We start from the raw sequence: 13,716 nt of genomic DNA, 5'->3' as shown, positions 1-13,716 counted from the left end.
TGAGAATAAGAGATTTCTTTCATAAACTTTAAAAAAACGGATCCCAAACTAGTGACATGATTTAGACTAAAGAAGTTTATGGCACAGAGTTTTTGTTGAATTTTATTTATTTATGTATTAGCTTATGCCAATATGCCCAGCAAGTGAACAGATTTGCCTTACTTTAAAGCAACACCAAGTAACTTTTCCTCTGTGGTCGCCCTACAGGTTGGAAGCGTAATTGTCGTAAATAATTTAGCCTACCGCAGCCTACTGTTGCACGCACGCACACACACACATGGTCTCTGTTTATCCAGCACCGGCTTTGGAATCATGATGACAATTCAAAAGCTACCCGGCTGCTAGGTATCTTACATGTAGTTGTGGTCTACTGTCGAGTAGGCTCCACCTATCGGCAATTGGAACGCTTGCCGTAAAGCAAGTCAAATTTGTAGTTTTCTTATGTCTCATTCGGACTACAGAAACGCGACCCGATCTGGCAATCTTACATAGCGTGGATATATCAGATAAAGGACCGCAAAGCGGTGGCATAAGTGCATTTCACCATGTCACGACTTGATGAACCACTGAAACGATTTTGAAAACATTATTTTAAGGTAAGAAATCTTACTTAGTGTTGCTTTAAAGAGACCAATCTCGCTTCCTTTGTTAAAAAGTGTGCACTTTGTCTCTTGGAAAGTGCGCCAGTCAATCAGATTAGAGCTCTCTGTTTTGAGAAAACACCCTTTGTATGGATAATACATCAGTCCGTTCATTAATGGTCTGTTGCCGATCCAGTGTATGTTTTCATCTGAGACTAGTTAACTGCCAGCAGTTTTCTTTTAATCATATGCTGCCCAGATGTTAAAGGTTAACACAGCTGTGTGTAATATCAGGACTGGAGTATGTTCACACCCTGCAGTTTCTAATATCACACACAGTCTGCCCTGTTAATATGCAAGGCTACACTGTGTTTACGTCTTATAATTCCTCCATTACACAAGTGTTAGTAAATTGCACTAGTAGCTGATGTACTATTAAATACATTAGGAGACCCATAGATTAACATACAATCTGGGAATAAGAATAATAAGTCTAAAAGTGAAGATGTCAACAAACTTTAAATGCACGAACTTATCACCAGATAGAGAACGTTTCTAATTGGCTAAATGTTCTGATTGGCAAACAAGCACTGGCGTTTTTGCTGTTGTAGCCTATGTAATATTAGGCTGTCACATAACATTTTTATGTGTGATATTCCAAAATAACCTTTAAGTGACCAAATACTTTTTAGGCCTTCTGTATCTTCTCCTTTACCTCCAACAAGAAGCCCAGCAGCCAATGGCATTGTCTTCACTGACGTTTATTGAAGTCAAGATGTTTGGCGATACACATACAGATCACTAAAACGTTTCGAAAAGAAGTATTGTGAAAGGTTGCAAAGGTTGTATTTAAAGTTTCACAAGAATTTGCCAGCTATTCATTCACCTCCTCCCAGCCTTTCTGTATGTGGGGTGTGTTGTTCTCTCATTTGTGGCTGATGTTGTGACTGGCGTCTGGTTTCACACCTCATTAATGGTCCAGTGTGTGTGGTTTGGACTCCCAGGCGTCGCTTTCCCTTGTCTCTCTCAATGTTTCTCTTAAACAGGACAACATTAAGTATCTTCACACATACAGCTGGAGTTCCCCAGGTTGCTAGCAGCTGTTTCTGCCTCTGAATGCACGATTGTTGGTGGGCTCGGTAACTTAAAAAAATCTGATTATACACTACAGCCCAAAAGTCAGGGTCAGTGAGAGTACATGCATGTATTAATGTTACAAAAGATTTCCATTTCAAATAAATGCTGTTCTTTTTAACTTTCTATTCATCAAAGAATCCTGAAATATATCAGTTTCAACAAAATTATTAAGCAAAAATGTTGTTAAACACACTTAAAATGTTGATCCAATGTTTTAACTTTGAAAACAATAAGAAAAGTTTCTTAAAAACAAAATCCGAATATTTCAATGATTTTCTGAAGGATCATGTGACACTGAAGACTGGAGTAATGATGCTGAAAATCCAGCTTTGATCACAGGAATAAATTACATTTCACAATAAATTCAAATAGAAAAAAGTTATTTTAAATAAATACATTTAAATAATTTTTTGAACAAATAAATGCAGCCTTGGAGAGCATAAAACATTATTTCAAAAACATTAAATCTTACTGACCCAAAACTTTCAAATGGTGTAGAAATATGAATATATATTTTGTAAGAATATGTAATTATAAGCAAAGTCTATTTTTGCACTATTTCCATGAAAATCCCCCAACCCAATTCACATTCACAATTTATTTGGATAAAAATGTTTGCTAAATGACAAAAGGTAAATGTAAATATCATTACTGTAAAGTAAAAAAGGTACCGGTATATTATTTCAATTGTAAAGTATAGATTAAAGTATATTTGTAGTACTGCCTTGAATTTATGTTGATTTATATTTAACTAAATGTTACTATATATTCACATAGAAAACAGTTATTTTAAATTTTAATAATATTTCACAATGTTACTGTTTTTTTTAACTGTATTTCAAATAAAATAACTGCAGCTTTGGTGAGCAGAAGAGCTTCAAACCGTTAAACAATCTTACCAATCATAACTTTTGAACGATAGTGTACAGTTGATGTCAGTAACTAAGATGTCATTCTTCACATTATGCAGGGAAATGGTTGTTTGCATGTAAATGTCATCAGTGGATAATGCATCTTATCATGAACAAGATTATTAATGCATGAATCAGACTCACGCAGAATCTTCACAGTTCCTGACACAGTTTGCTAAACATCAACACATAAACATTGTGTGTGTGCAGAGACAAATCACACAGAACAGTGCAATCGCTCACAGCAACATGCAGAGGAAATGCTGATAGTCGCCACATTATCATTTGTATAGAGTTAACTTGTGGGATTAGTTTTGCACATGTTCTTCAACATCTGTCTAAACAGTGGAAAACAGCAGCTAAACAACAGATCGCACGTCCAGACTCACAGTTAACTGTGTAAATGTCACCTGTGGCTCTTTTCTGCCGCAGCTTTGAGCCCGTGGCTGTCCTCTTTCTCTCTGCCTGGAGTGAACGACTACTCGCCGCTCGCACTCGACCTCACCAGGAACCAGCTGATAGTGGGAGCCAGGTAACACACACACACACACACACACACATGTCTGGTTTACTATCTTTGTGAGGACTCTCCATAGACGTAATGGTTTTTATACTGTGCAAACTGTATATTCTGTCCCCTTACACTAACCCTACCCTTAAACCTACCCATCACAGGAAACATTCTGCATTTTTACATTTTCAAAAAAAATAATTCTGTATGATTTATAAGCGTGTTTACCCATGGGGACCTCAATTTAGGTCCCCACAGTGACACGAATCCCCATGAGTCCGTGTGCATTCAGGTTTAAGTCCCCACCGGGATAGAAAAACATGTACACACACACACGCGCGTGCGCACACACACACACACACACACACACACACACACACACACACACACACACACACACACACACACACACACACACACACACCTGTCAAACCTAAAATATCTCTCTTTCTCTCTGTAGGAATCATCTCTTCCGGTTGAGTTTGAGCAACATCTCTCTCCTGCAGGTACTACTTTCTCTTTCTCTTCATACTCCTTCCCATCTGTCCATTCAATCATCTTGACATCTCTAGAAATGCAGAACCAGCACTGTCCATTTAATTCTTCTCATGCCAGACACGCACAGACTCAGTCTTTTATTATGATTGTCCACATGTTCAAAAGTGCCGACGCACAGAAGCTGAAATATCACACACACACACACACACACACAAACACACACACACACACACACCTTCAGTAGCATGTTATTGTGCAGATGTTTGAGAAGCATTGACTTCCAAGACAGCTGTGTCCTGATTTGACCTCCTCTCCTCTGAATCTCTTGAAAGGAGGAACCCAAAATAATATACAGATATATATACACTCACCGGCCACTTTATTAGGTACACCTGTCCAACTGCTCGTTAACACTTAATTTCTAAGCAGCCAATCACATGGCGGCAACTCAGTGCATTTAGGCATGTAGACATGGTCAAGACAATCTCCTGCAGTTCAAACCGAGCATCAGTATGGGGAAGAAAGTTGATTTGAGTGACTTTGAACGTGGCATGATTGTTGGTGCCAGAAGGGCTGGTCTGAGTATTTCAGAAACTGCTAATCTACTGGGATTTTCACGCACAACCATCTCTAGGGTTTACAGAGAATGGTCCGAAAAAGAAAAAACATCCAGTGAGCGGCAGTTCTGTGGGCGGAAATGCCTTGTTGATGCCAGAGGTCAGAGGAGAATGGCCAGACTGGTTCGAGCTGATAGAAGGGCAACAGTGACTGAAATAACCACTCGTTACAACCGAGGTATGCAGCAAAGCATTTGTGAAGCCACAACACGCACAACCTTGAGGCGGATGGGCTACAACAGCAGAAGACTCCACCGGGTACCACTCATCTCCACTACAAATAGGAAAAAGAGGCTACAATTTGCAAGAGCTCACCAAAATTGAACAGTTGAAGACTGGAAAAATGTTGCCTGGTCTGATGAGTCTCGATTTCTGTTGAGACATTCAGATGTTAGAGTCAGAATTTGGCGTAAACAGAATGAGAACATGGAACCATAATGCCTTGTTACCACTGTGCAGGCTGGTGGTGGTGGTGTAATGGTGTGGGGGATGTTTTCCTGGCACACTTTAGGCCCCTTAGTGCCAATTGGGCATCGTTTAAATGCCACGGCCTACCTGAGCATTGTTTCTGACCATGTCCATCCCTTTATGGCCACCATGTACCCATCCTCTGATGGCTACTTCCACCATGTCACAAAGCTCTAATCATTTCAAATTGGTTTCTTGAACATGACAATGAGTTCACTGTACTAAAATGGCCTCCACAGTCACCAGATCTCAACCCAATAGAGCATCTTTGGGATGTGGTGGAACGGGAGATTCGCATCATGGATGTGCAGCCGACAAATCTGCGGCAACTGTGTGATGCCATCATGTCAATATGGACCAAACTCCCTGAGGAATGCTTCCAGCACCTTGTTGAATCTATGCCACGAAGAATTGAGGCAGTTCTGAAGGCAAAAGGGGGTCCAACCCGTTACTAGCATGGGGTACCTAATAAAGTGGCCGGTGAGTGTATATATATAAAAAAATATTATTTTATTTTAATTGGAATTAAAAAATAAATTAAATCATAATTTTCTTTTCTTTGTGTATATGTTCATAATGATCAGACATTGGGTAGAAAATGTTTGGGAACAGGGTAATAATAAAATCTATTCATTACATATACATATATATATATTTGTTTTTGTTTATCAGGAATGAATTTATGGAATGAATGAGTTTATGAGGAATGAATGAGTTTATCATTATTTTTGGTGGAAGAAACCATCACTAGCAAATAAAGTGTAGATAGAATATGGTCCCTTCAGTATGCAGACATCTGTACTCGTATGTGTGTCTGCTGTGTTTGAGGTGAGACAGCAATCTCATCTGGGAGTGGCTTCAAATTGGCGTTGTTCATCTTCAAGGATGATTCGCATCCACTTACTGTGTAACCACAGCTGCACCTACTGTGTGTTGGGAACACTGAGATTGTGTTGCGCTTGCGTGACATGCCTGTTGAAAGCTTTGAGTGGTTGTGTGATATTTAAGAGAGACTTTTCTGGTGTGTGTTAAAGACCCTGCTGGTGAACTCTATAAACGTTCACCGTAACCCTGAGAGGGGGTGTGATGCCCTGGAGGAAGACCGCTAAAGAATCTGTCAGAATCCAGTGATTTAGGGTGACCCCGTGACCCTGTGTCCACAAGAGTGACCCCTCGAGCAAACACACACTCAAACACACACATGGCAGTATGACAAGCTCCTCACTGCGGTCCTGTACATCTCTGTTATGAAAAAAATCATCTCGAATCATCATTCATTCTGCAAATGACATTTAAAAAAAGAATTAAATAAAAAGGCATAATCCTTTGCTAAGATCATTTCATAGCTTTTTATGTATCCTAAACTCACACAATTAAAAATGAATTAAATGTCAAAATTACAGCTTGAGTGGAAATGACACAAAATGAAAAAAAAAAAATGCTTATAGACTAGCTGTAATTTTGCTCAAAATTGATACATCATTTTTACTCAATAAGTATTTACTTTCTTATCTATTTTTTTTTTACTTTACTTTCACCACGCTGGGACATTTAAAATGTCTGAGGTAACACTCGCCTATAAACAAATTTGAAAAGTCCAATAATATGAAAATCACTGCTTAAAGTCAAGTCAAGTCATCTTCATTTATATAGCGCTTTTAACAATGGAGATTGTTTCAAAGCAGCTTTACAGAGATAAACATACAATTTACGGTAACAGAGATTGTTTTGGCTTCACACCGATTCTTGAACAATGTTACTTCCAGCCAAAGTTAGTTTTGACTGATTCACCTCCAGCAAAATGATCATTTGTTATTACAAATAAGACGACGGCGTTCTCTCTAAACAGACTTTAAACGCGAACCTGTGACCTGATGGCGTTCACATGCGCATTAAAAATTGATTCTATAGTAGAAGTTTCGAGATGCAGCCGTATTGAAGATGTGTGTAATCTGCAATCTGAGTTTAGAAAATAATGACTTTTCTAACTGATTTTCTGGAAAACTCACACTGTGTTTCATTAGTCAAACATACAGAACACCAAACTCTTCATTTTCTTCTCCAGACATTGACATTCAACAAGATTACATACATCAGCCACGTCAGTATATGAAAGATATGATAACAAGCAGTGTTGTGGAAAGTTACAAAGTAATGCATTACAATATTGCGTTAATCCCCTAAAGTATGTAATTGGATTACTTAGTTACTTTTTATAGAAAGTAATGCATTACTTTAGTCTAGAGCAATACAATAAGCATCATGTTCACACACAACACCTCTGACAGGAGAGCTGGCAGTCAATAAATAAGAAAACAAAGTTGCATTACTGATTTGAAAAAGTAACTCAGATATCTTGTTGTATATTTAAAAGTAGTGTGTTACTTTAGTTACTTGAAAGAAGTAATCTGACTACTTGTAATGCATTACCCCCCCCAACACTGATAACAAGAGGTTTGGATCTGTTGGATCTCATGTTAATGATTTATTATATCTCACTTGAAATATATCTGGTGTAATAATGGTTCTGCGTCAGCCGCTTCACTGTTGAGAGGAACAGATCGCAGAGAGAGATAGAGAGAGCAGATAACAGTGTTTTAGCTGAGGTCAAATGATCGTGACTGGTAGGGAAGACAAGGATGAGAAGATCTTGAGAAAAAACACACAACCCCCTCAACGTCCAGCGGTGACGCGAGTCTGACCCCGAGATCTTTTCAGGGTGAATCCTGCTCTTCAAATGAAGACGTCTTTCACGTGTTGTTCAGTGACTGACTGCAGAGACACGGTTAGATTGATGATTGCTTTCTGAAACCTCTCTTTGTTTCGCTCTTTCTCCTAAACAACAGGAATGAAATGTAGTCTGCTAAAGTCAAATGAACAGATGCAGTTTGTCAGAAGATGTGTAATCGGCTCCTTTGTAGATGGGTTTGTGCTCATCAGAAGCGCCTGGTGCTTTTCAAGAGTGTGGAAACACAGATGTCACTTATCATTTTCATTATTTTTTAAATGTTTTTTTTTTTTTAGTATATGCAATGTTGCTCTTAAAACTTCTCAAACTACCACTAAACAGCGAAAGCACTTAAAGTCCCCCTGTAGTCAATAATTGTATTCCTTAAAGGAGAACTCCGGCGCAAAATGAACCTTTGGTCTAATTACACATTGTTACCTAGTCAACCGTTATCTGAGATTTGTTTTCATGATTATCGAATGTAAATAGTTTTATCTCTAAAAACAGTTTAGCCTATAAAGCTAGTATAACGCTAGTATATTGGGCATAGTGTAATGACAAATAAAAATCGCTTGTTAATACCACTAACAAGGCTGAAAATAGACCCACACTAACACGGTAGCATAATGAGGGTCCCTACCTTCAAACCGAAGCATTGAGAACTTTGTCAGTGTCCAGACAGTTTAATAAGAAGATATTTTAAACATACAGTCAACTTCGCGTATACAGGTCGATCTACGAACCCCGATCCAAGTGCGCTGGTGAGAATGTGAACGAGCTATAAGTTGTGATAAGGTGAGCGCGAACAGTAGGCTTGGATCGGCGTTCGTAGATCGACTGGTAAAGACTGTATTTCAAAGATGGCTTCTGCCTGTATACGCGAAGTTGACTGTATGTTTAAAATATCTTCTTATTAAACTGTCTGGACACTGACAAAGTTCTCAATGCTTCGGTTTGAAGGTAGGGACCCTCATTATGCTACCGTGTTAGTGTGGGTCTATTTTCAGCCTTGTTAGTGGTATTAACAAGCGATTTTTATTTGTCATTGATCTATGCCCAATATACTAGCGTTATACTAGCTTTATAGGCTAAACTGTTTTTAGAGATAAAACTATTTACATTCGATAATCATGAAAACAAATCTCAGATAACGGTTGACTAGGTAACAATGTGTAATTAGACCAAAGGTTCATTTTGCGCCGGAGTTCTCCTTTAAAACTAATCTTTGATCACCAAAAAGACATATTTAAATGTTTTTTCTTGAAAAACAAATTCTTTATGCGTTAGAATAGCTTGAATGTAACTCGACACCCTTGCCTCATTTAGTACACGCGGTTCTGTGAATATGCAAATGAGCCCCGCCTCCACTCACTCACTCAGCTCAGAGATCCACTGGTTGACGATCACTCGTTGATCTGATTGGTTACAAGGTCGTTTGTGACGTCAGAAACACCAGCGATTTCAAACCGTGTTTTTGAGACTGTCTTTGGTTCACTGCAGTTTTAAGGAGAAAATACTCAGCAATGCTGTCGACTTATGAATTTACACATGGTTTGTCTTAAATCATATTAAAAACACCACATAGACACATAAACAACATTAAAAGCTTGATTTTCACCACAGGGGGACTTTAAAGAAAATAATTGATCCTACTCAGAATTGCATTTTTACAATATTTGCAAATGGCAATTGGAAGAAGATCACGATATTGTCAAACTCAATTGCTTCCATTAGTGTGTCTGTCTCTAAGCGCTCTGTCTACAGTGCTGTTTTACTATTTCTAGCTGTCAGTCATGCATATCGCGTCAGTTATTGCCTGTTTGCTGCTAAATTGTATGTGGAGCCATCAAAATTCTTGCAGTTGTAATGATTATGAGAGTTTTACTTTATCGTAATTTCGCTTTTTCCAATTCTCATTATTGTAATAGAGTAATTATTTTCTATAGTATGGTAAAAATGACTGTATAATACACAATGATATTTTAAATATAAATCAACATAAATTCAAGGCAGTACTACAAATATACTTTAATCTATACTTTACAATTTAAATTTTTTCCACTTTACAGTAATGATATTTACATTTACCTTTTGTCTTTTAGCAAACATTTTTATCCAAATAAATTGTGAATGGATTTTATTTTTGAGAATTGGGTTGGGGCTTAATTTTCATGGAAATAATGCAAAAATAGACTTTTCTTATAATTACATATTCTTAAAAAACATATATTCATATTTCTACACCATTTGAAAGTTGTGGGTCAGTAAGATTTTATGTTTTTGAAAGAATGTTTTATGCTCTCCAAGGCTGCATTTATTTGTTCAAAAATACAGTAAAAATTTTGAAATATTATTATTTATTTAAAATAACTTTTTTCTATTTGAATTTATTGTGAAATGTAATTTATTCCTGTGATCAAAGCTGAATTTTCAGCATCATTACTCCAGTCTTCAGTGTCACATGATCCTTCAGAAATCACTCTAATATGATGATTTGCTGCTGAAGATACATGTCTGATTAATGATTATTATCAATTTTGAAAGTATCAAGGTCATATTTGATCAATTTAATTTAAAAAACAAAACAATTTTAATTAGAGAAACAGGGACAGCATACAATGAACATTAACCTCAAGGGGAGAGATGCATAGTACCAGGTTTTAGCTCAAGAGCTAATTTCCACCCGTAGTCCCTGGGCAGGCTGATGTTATAATAAAATACATAATACATCATACATACATGAATAATGAAATTTACATTGACCAAATAAATAATTGCCAACTTGCCAAATTAAAAAAATCTTCACATGCACAATATCGGTCACATGTGGGTGCAGATTTGATTTGACAAAAGCCATTTCTTTGCCAGACGTGAGAACGTATAATTATAAGAATTTGTGCTTCTTATCGTCTCTATAGGCAACATATTCCACTGACGAGCAGCCACACAAGAAAAAGCATAGTTTCCAAATGCGGTCCTGCGTTTAGGGATCCTGCATTCGCCTCGCACTGTAGATCTAGTGGCTCGAGCTGTTTTTTTCAGAGCCCAAAGATATGAACTCTTTTAGTGGAGGAGCAGCATTTTCATGGATTTCAATGTAATGCATCCTTGCTAAATAAAAGTATTCATTTCTTTCAGCAACAAAACAAGTCTTACTGACCCAAACTTTTGAACTGTGGTGTATATTTTGATTTTGGGATGAAGTTTGACCCGGTTCACCCTAATGTGTGAAAGTGTGAGTTTAATAATCTAGATTTGACTGTGATATTCTTCCCCCGTTAATCTGTGAAGAGCTGTTTTATCTGTGACCTTTCCACTCCTCTCACTCTATTCAGGGTCTGCTGGGATCCTCACAAGGGTCACAACCAATACAAAATCATCGTTATTATTTCAATCTATAGTGTGTGTGTGTGTGTGTGTGAGAGAGACTCTGGTCTACATCATTATTTTTGAGGCAATGACAACACAGATAAACATGACAAAGCAGCCTGTGAAAGGAGAGGGAGGGACAAGGAACAAAAGAGAGGAAGAACGTCTAAAACCAGTGAAACCACACATTCAAGGGTTTTCGTTTCAGATAAGAGAACGAATGCGATTAGGACAAACCGTCCAGTGTTGCCTAATTAAATGTCACACAATTGCTCTTTCACACATCTGCCTCGCCATGGAGTCATATTGTGTATTTGCAGCGAAACTTTCCATTTTCCATCTCTTTGTCTTCTATTATTGTGTGTTTTGTACCTTCTTGACATTAAGGAAAGAAGCTGAGCGAATGGAAGAGCTTCCCACGACTGAATATCTTTCATAGTTTTACTGCATTAAGAGGATGTTCTGTTATTCTGCCTCCTTAAATGTAAATCAAAGTCAGAGGTTTGGATTTGTCGTCATGGCTGTTTAAAGGTTAAAGGAATGTTCACTTTAATGAGTTTGTTTGTTCGGACAGTTCGTTTAAATGAAACTGGCACAAGTAAACAATTTACGAATTTGTTTGAATCATCAGTAAACAGTAGTCCTTGTGTGACCTTTAACAATTTTTGTAATGAAATCAATATTTAAATGTTGTTTATTACTGTGTTTATCATTCCAATATGTCACCCACATCATTGATTCAGGCGAATCATTGAAAGGATTCCAGTTTTCTGATTTGCACAGGAAAGCTTGACTTTTAAACATCAGGGTGTTTCTTGTACATCCACATGCACACACTTGCTGCTCTGCTGTCTTAAAGGGATAGTTCACTTTGAAATTAATTTTTGGTTTGTTTTAGCTTACCTCAAGGGCATCCAAGATGTAGGTGTCTTTGTTTCCGCAGTAGTTTAAATTTTGATATTTTTAGGTCAAACCGTTCTTGTCTGTCAGTCATATAATGCAGGTCTATGGTCACCACCTCAAAGAGCATGCATAGAGAAGTCCAAATTAAACATGATTTAATGACTCGTAAATGTAAGTACACATTGATGGCCTAAGACACGAAACGAGCAGTTTGTGTGAGAAAACGAACAGTATTTATATCGTTTTTACCTCTTGTAACCACAGCCACGTCCAAGTGATCTGAGGGCGCCGGCGCTTCGGTCTGCGCAAGCGCCGGAAGTGATCTCTCGCGCGTGTACGTCACTCATTGTTTACACAGAGATTTCGGAAGTGTTACCTTTCACTGTAAAGATATAAACATATTTAGATATACAGGAAATCGCAATGGAAGACGATTTCGATATATCAACAGACAACGTTGAATTTTTTTCACAATGAGTGACTTACATACGCGAGAGATCACTTCCGGCGCTTGCGCAGACCGAAGCGCCCGCGCCCTCAGATCACTTGGACGTGGCTGTGGTTACAAGAGGTAAAAACGATATAAATACTGTTCGTTTTCTCACACAAACCGCTCGTTTCGTGTCTTAGGCCATCAGTGTGTACTTACATTTACGAGTCATTAAATCATGTTTAATTTAGACTTCTCTGTGCATGCTCTTTGAGGTGGTGACCATAGACCTGCATTATATGACTGACAGACAAGAACGGTTTGACCTAAAAATATCAAAATTGAAACTACTGCGGAAACAAAGACACCTACATCTTGGATGCCCTTGAGGTAAGCTAAAACTTACCAAAAATTAATTTCAAAGTGAACTATCACTTTAAGCAGACGCTCATGCTGATGTGTTAATGTGCTGAGCTCTGTCTGCACTATAAACAGACAAAGCGGCAACTCCACTGTGAGTTGTGACTGTTACAATGTGACTTGTTTCTGTAACATTGCTGCAAAGTGCTAATGTTATAGGTGTGCACTGTGCAGAAACCTTCAGATGCATCCGGACTGTTAAAGTGCTGTTTTATCATTTAAAGCAGGATTTCCAAACAGGTTTTGTCAGCTAAACCCCTTTAATGTAAAATTTTTACACTAATTTCAATAACCTTTTTGCATGTTCACGCTAGGGTTATTATAGTTACAAATAAAAATAAAACCATAAAAATAAATGTTTACTAAAATGAATCAAATATAAAAAGCAACATTTATATTAACTTAATGTAGGAGATTAACTAAAAGTAAAACTGAAATAAAAATTATGGAAAAAAAATATATAAATAAACTTCTCATTACTGTACTTCGAACATACTTTAATGTATAAATGCTTTACAATTTAAATAATATATCATTATTTTTTCACTTTACAGTAATGATATTTACAACTAGCTTTTGTCATTTAGCAAACATTTTTATCCAAAGAAATTGAGCATTAAATTTGTTTTTGAGAATTGAGACGGGGCTTAATTTTCATGGAAATCATGCAAATTTCATTTCTTATAATCATTTAATTTTATATTTCTACACTATCAGTCTATGGTCACATGACAGGCAGGAAAACAAATAAAATATTTCATCTTTTGATTTATGTTCATTTGTTTTTGTTTTAAAATGACTATTTCATTTGATTTTTACATTTGATCATTTCATTAATTATTAGCTTTTCATCAACTCACGAACCCCCTTTAATTCCCGTGAGAAGCCCAGTTTGGGAAGCTCTGAGTTAAAGGATGTGTGAGTATTTAGCGCATGTCTCGACAGCTTATCTTCTTCCAGTAATTTTAATTGTCTGTTGATTGCAGGCCACAGAATGGGCCGTAGACGAGACCACCAGGAGGTCCTGCCAGAGCAAAGGAAAGACAGAGGTGAGAAGAAAGATCTGTGAATGAATGAATGTATGTTATAGAGTTTGTATGTTATATGTGTGAAATGAAATCTCTCTTCTCTTCCTCTGCTCCT

The 13,716-nt window shown here is 37.3% G+C and overlaps 1 protein-coding gene across 2 annotated transcripts in view; it reads left to right on the top strand.

Moving 5' to 3' along the window:
* The window catches only part of sema5bb (sema domain, seven thrombospondin repeats (type 1 and type 1-like), transmembrane domain (TM) and short cytoplasmic domain, (semaphorin) 5Bb), a 73,029-nt gene that overhangs the window by 36,698 nt on the left and 22,615 nt on the right, over positions 1–13,716 (top strand). For both annotated transcript variants that reach the window (XM_056241556.1, XM_056241555.1), the window contains exons 4-6: positions 3,062–3,161; positions 3,601–3,646; positions 13,560–13,622. In XM_056241556.1, the coding sequence (XP_056097531.1) occupies positions 3,062–3,161; positions 3,601–3,646; positions 13,560–13,622 (209 nt within the window). The remainder of the gene's footprint in view (positions 1–3,061; positions 3,162–3,600; positions 3,647–13,559; positions 13,623–13,716) is intronic.

This window comes from Rhinichthys klamathensis, unplaced genomic scaffold (assembly GCF_029890125.1).
Source record: "Rhinichthys klamathensis goyatoka isolate OS25496 unplaced genomic scaffold, OSU_Roscu_1.1 h1tg000654l_1, whole genome shotgun sequence".
In the NCBI taxonomy this organism is placed as follows: Eukaryota; Metazoa; Chordata; class Actinopteri; order Cypriniformes; family Leuciscidae; genus Rhinichthys; species Rhinichthys klamathensis.
Note: the sequence above shows the minus strand (reverse complement) of the source record. Positions and strands in the feature narration are given on the sequence as shown.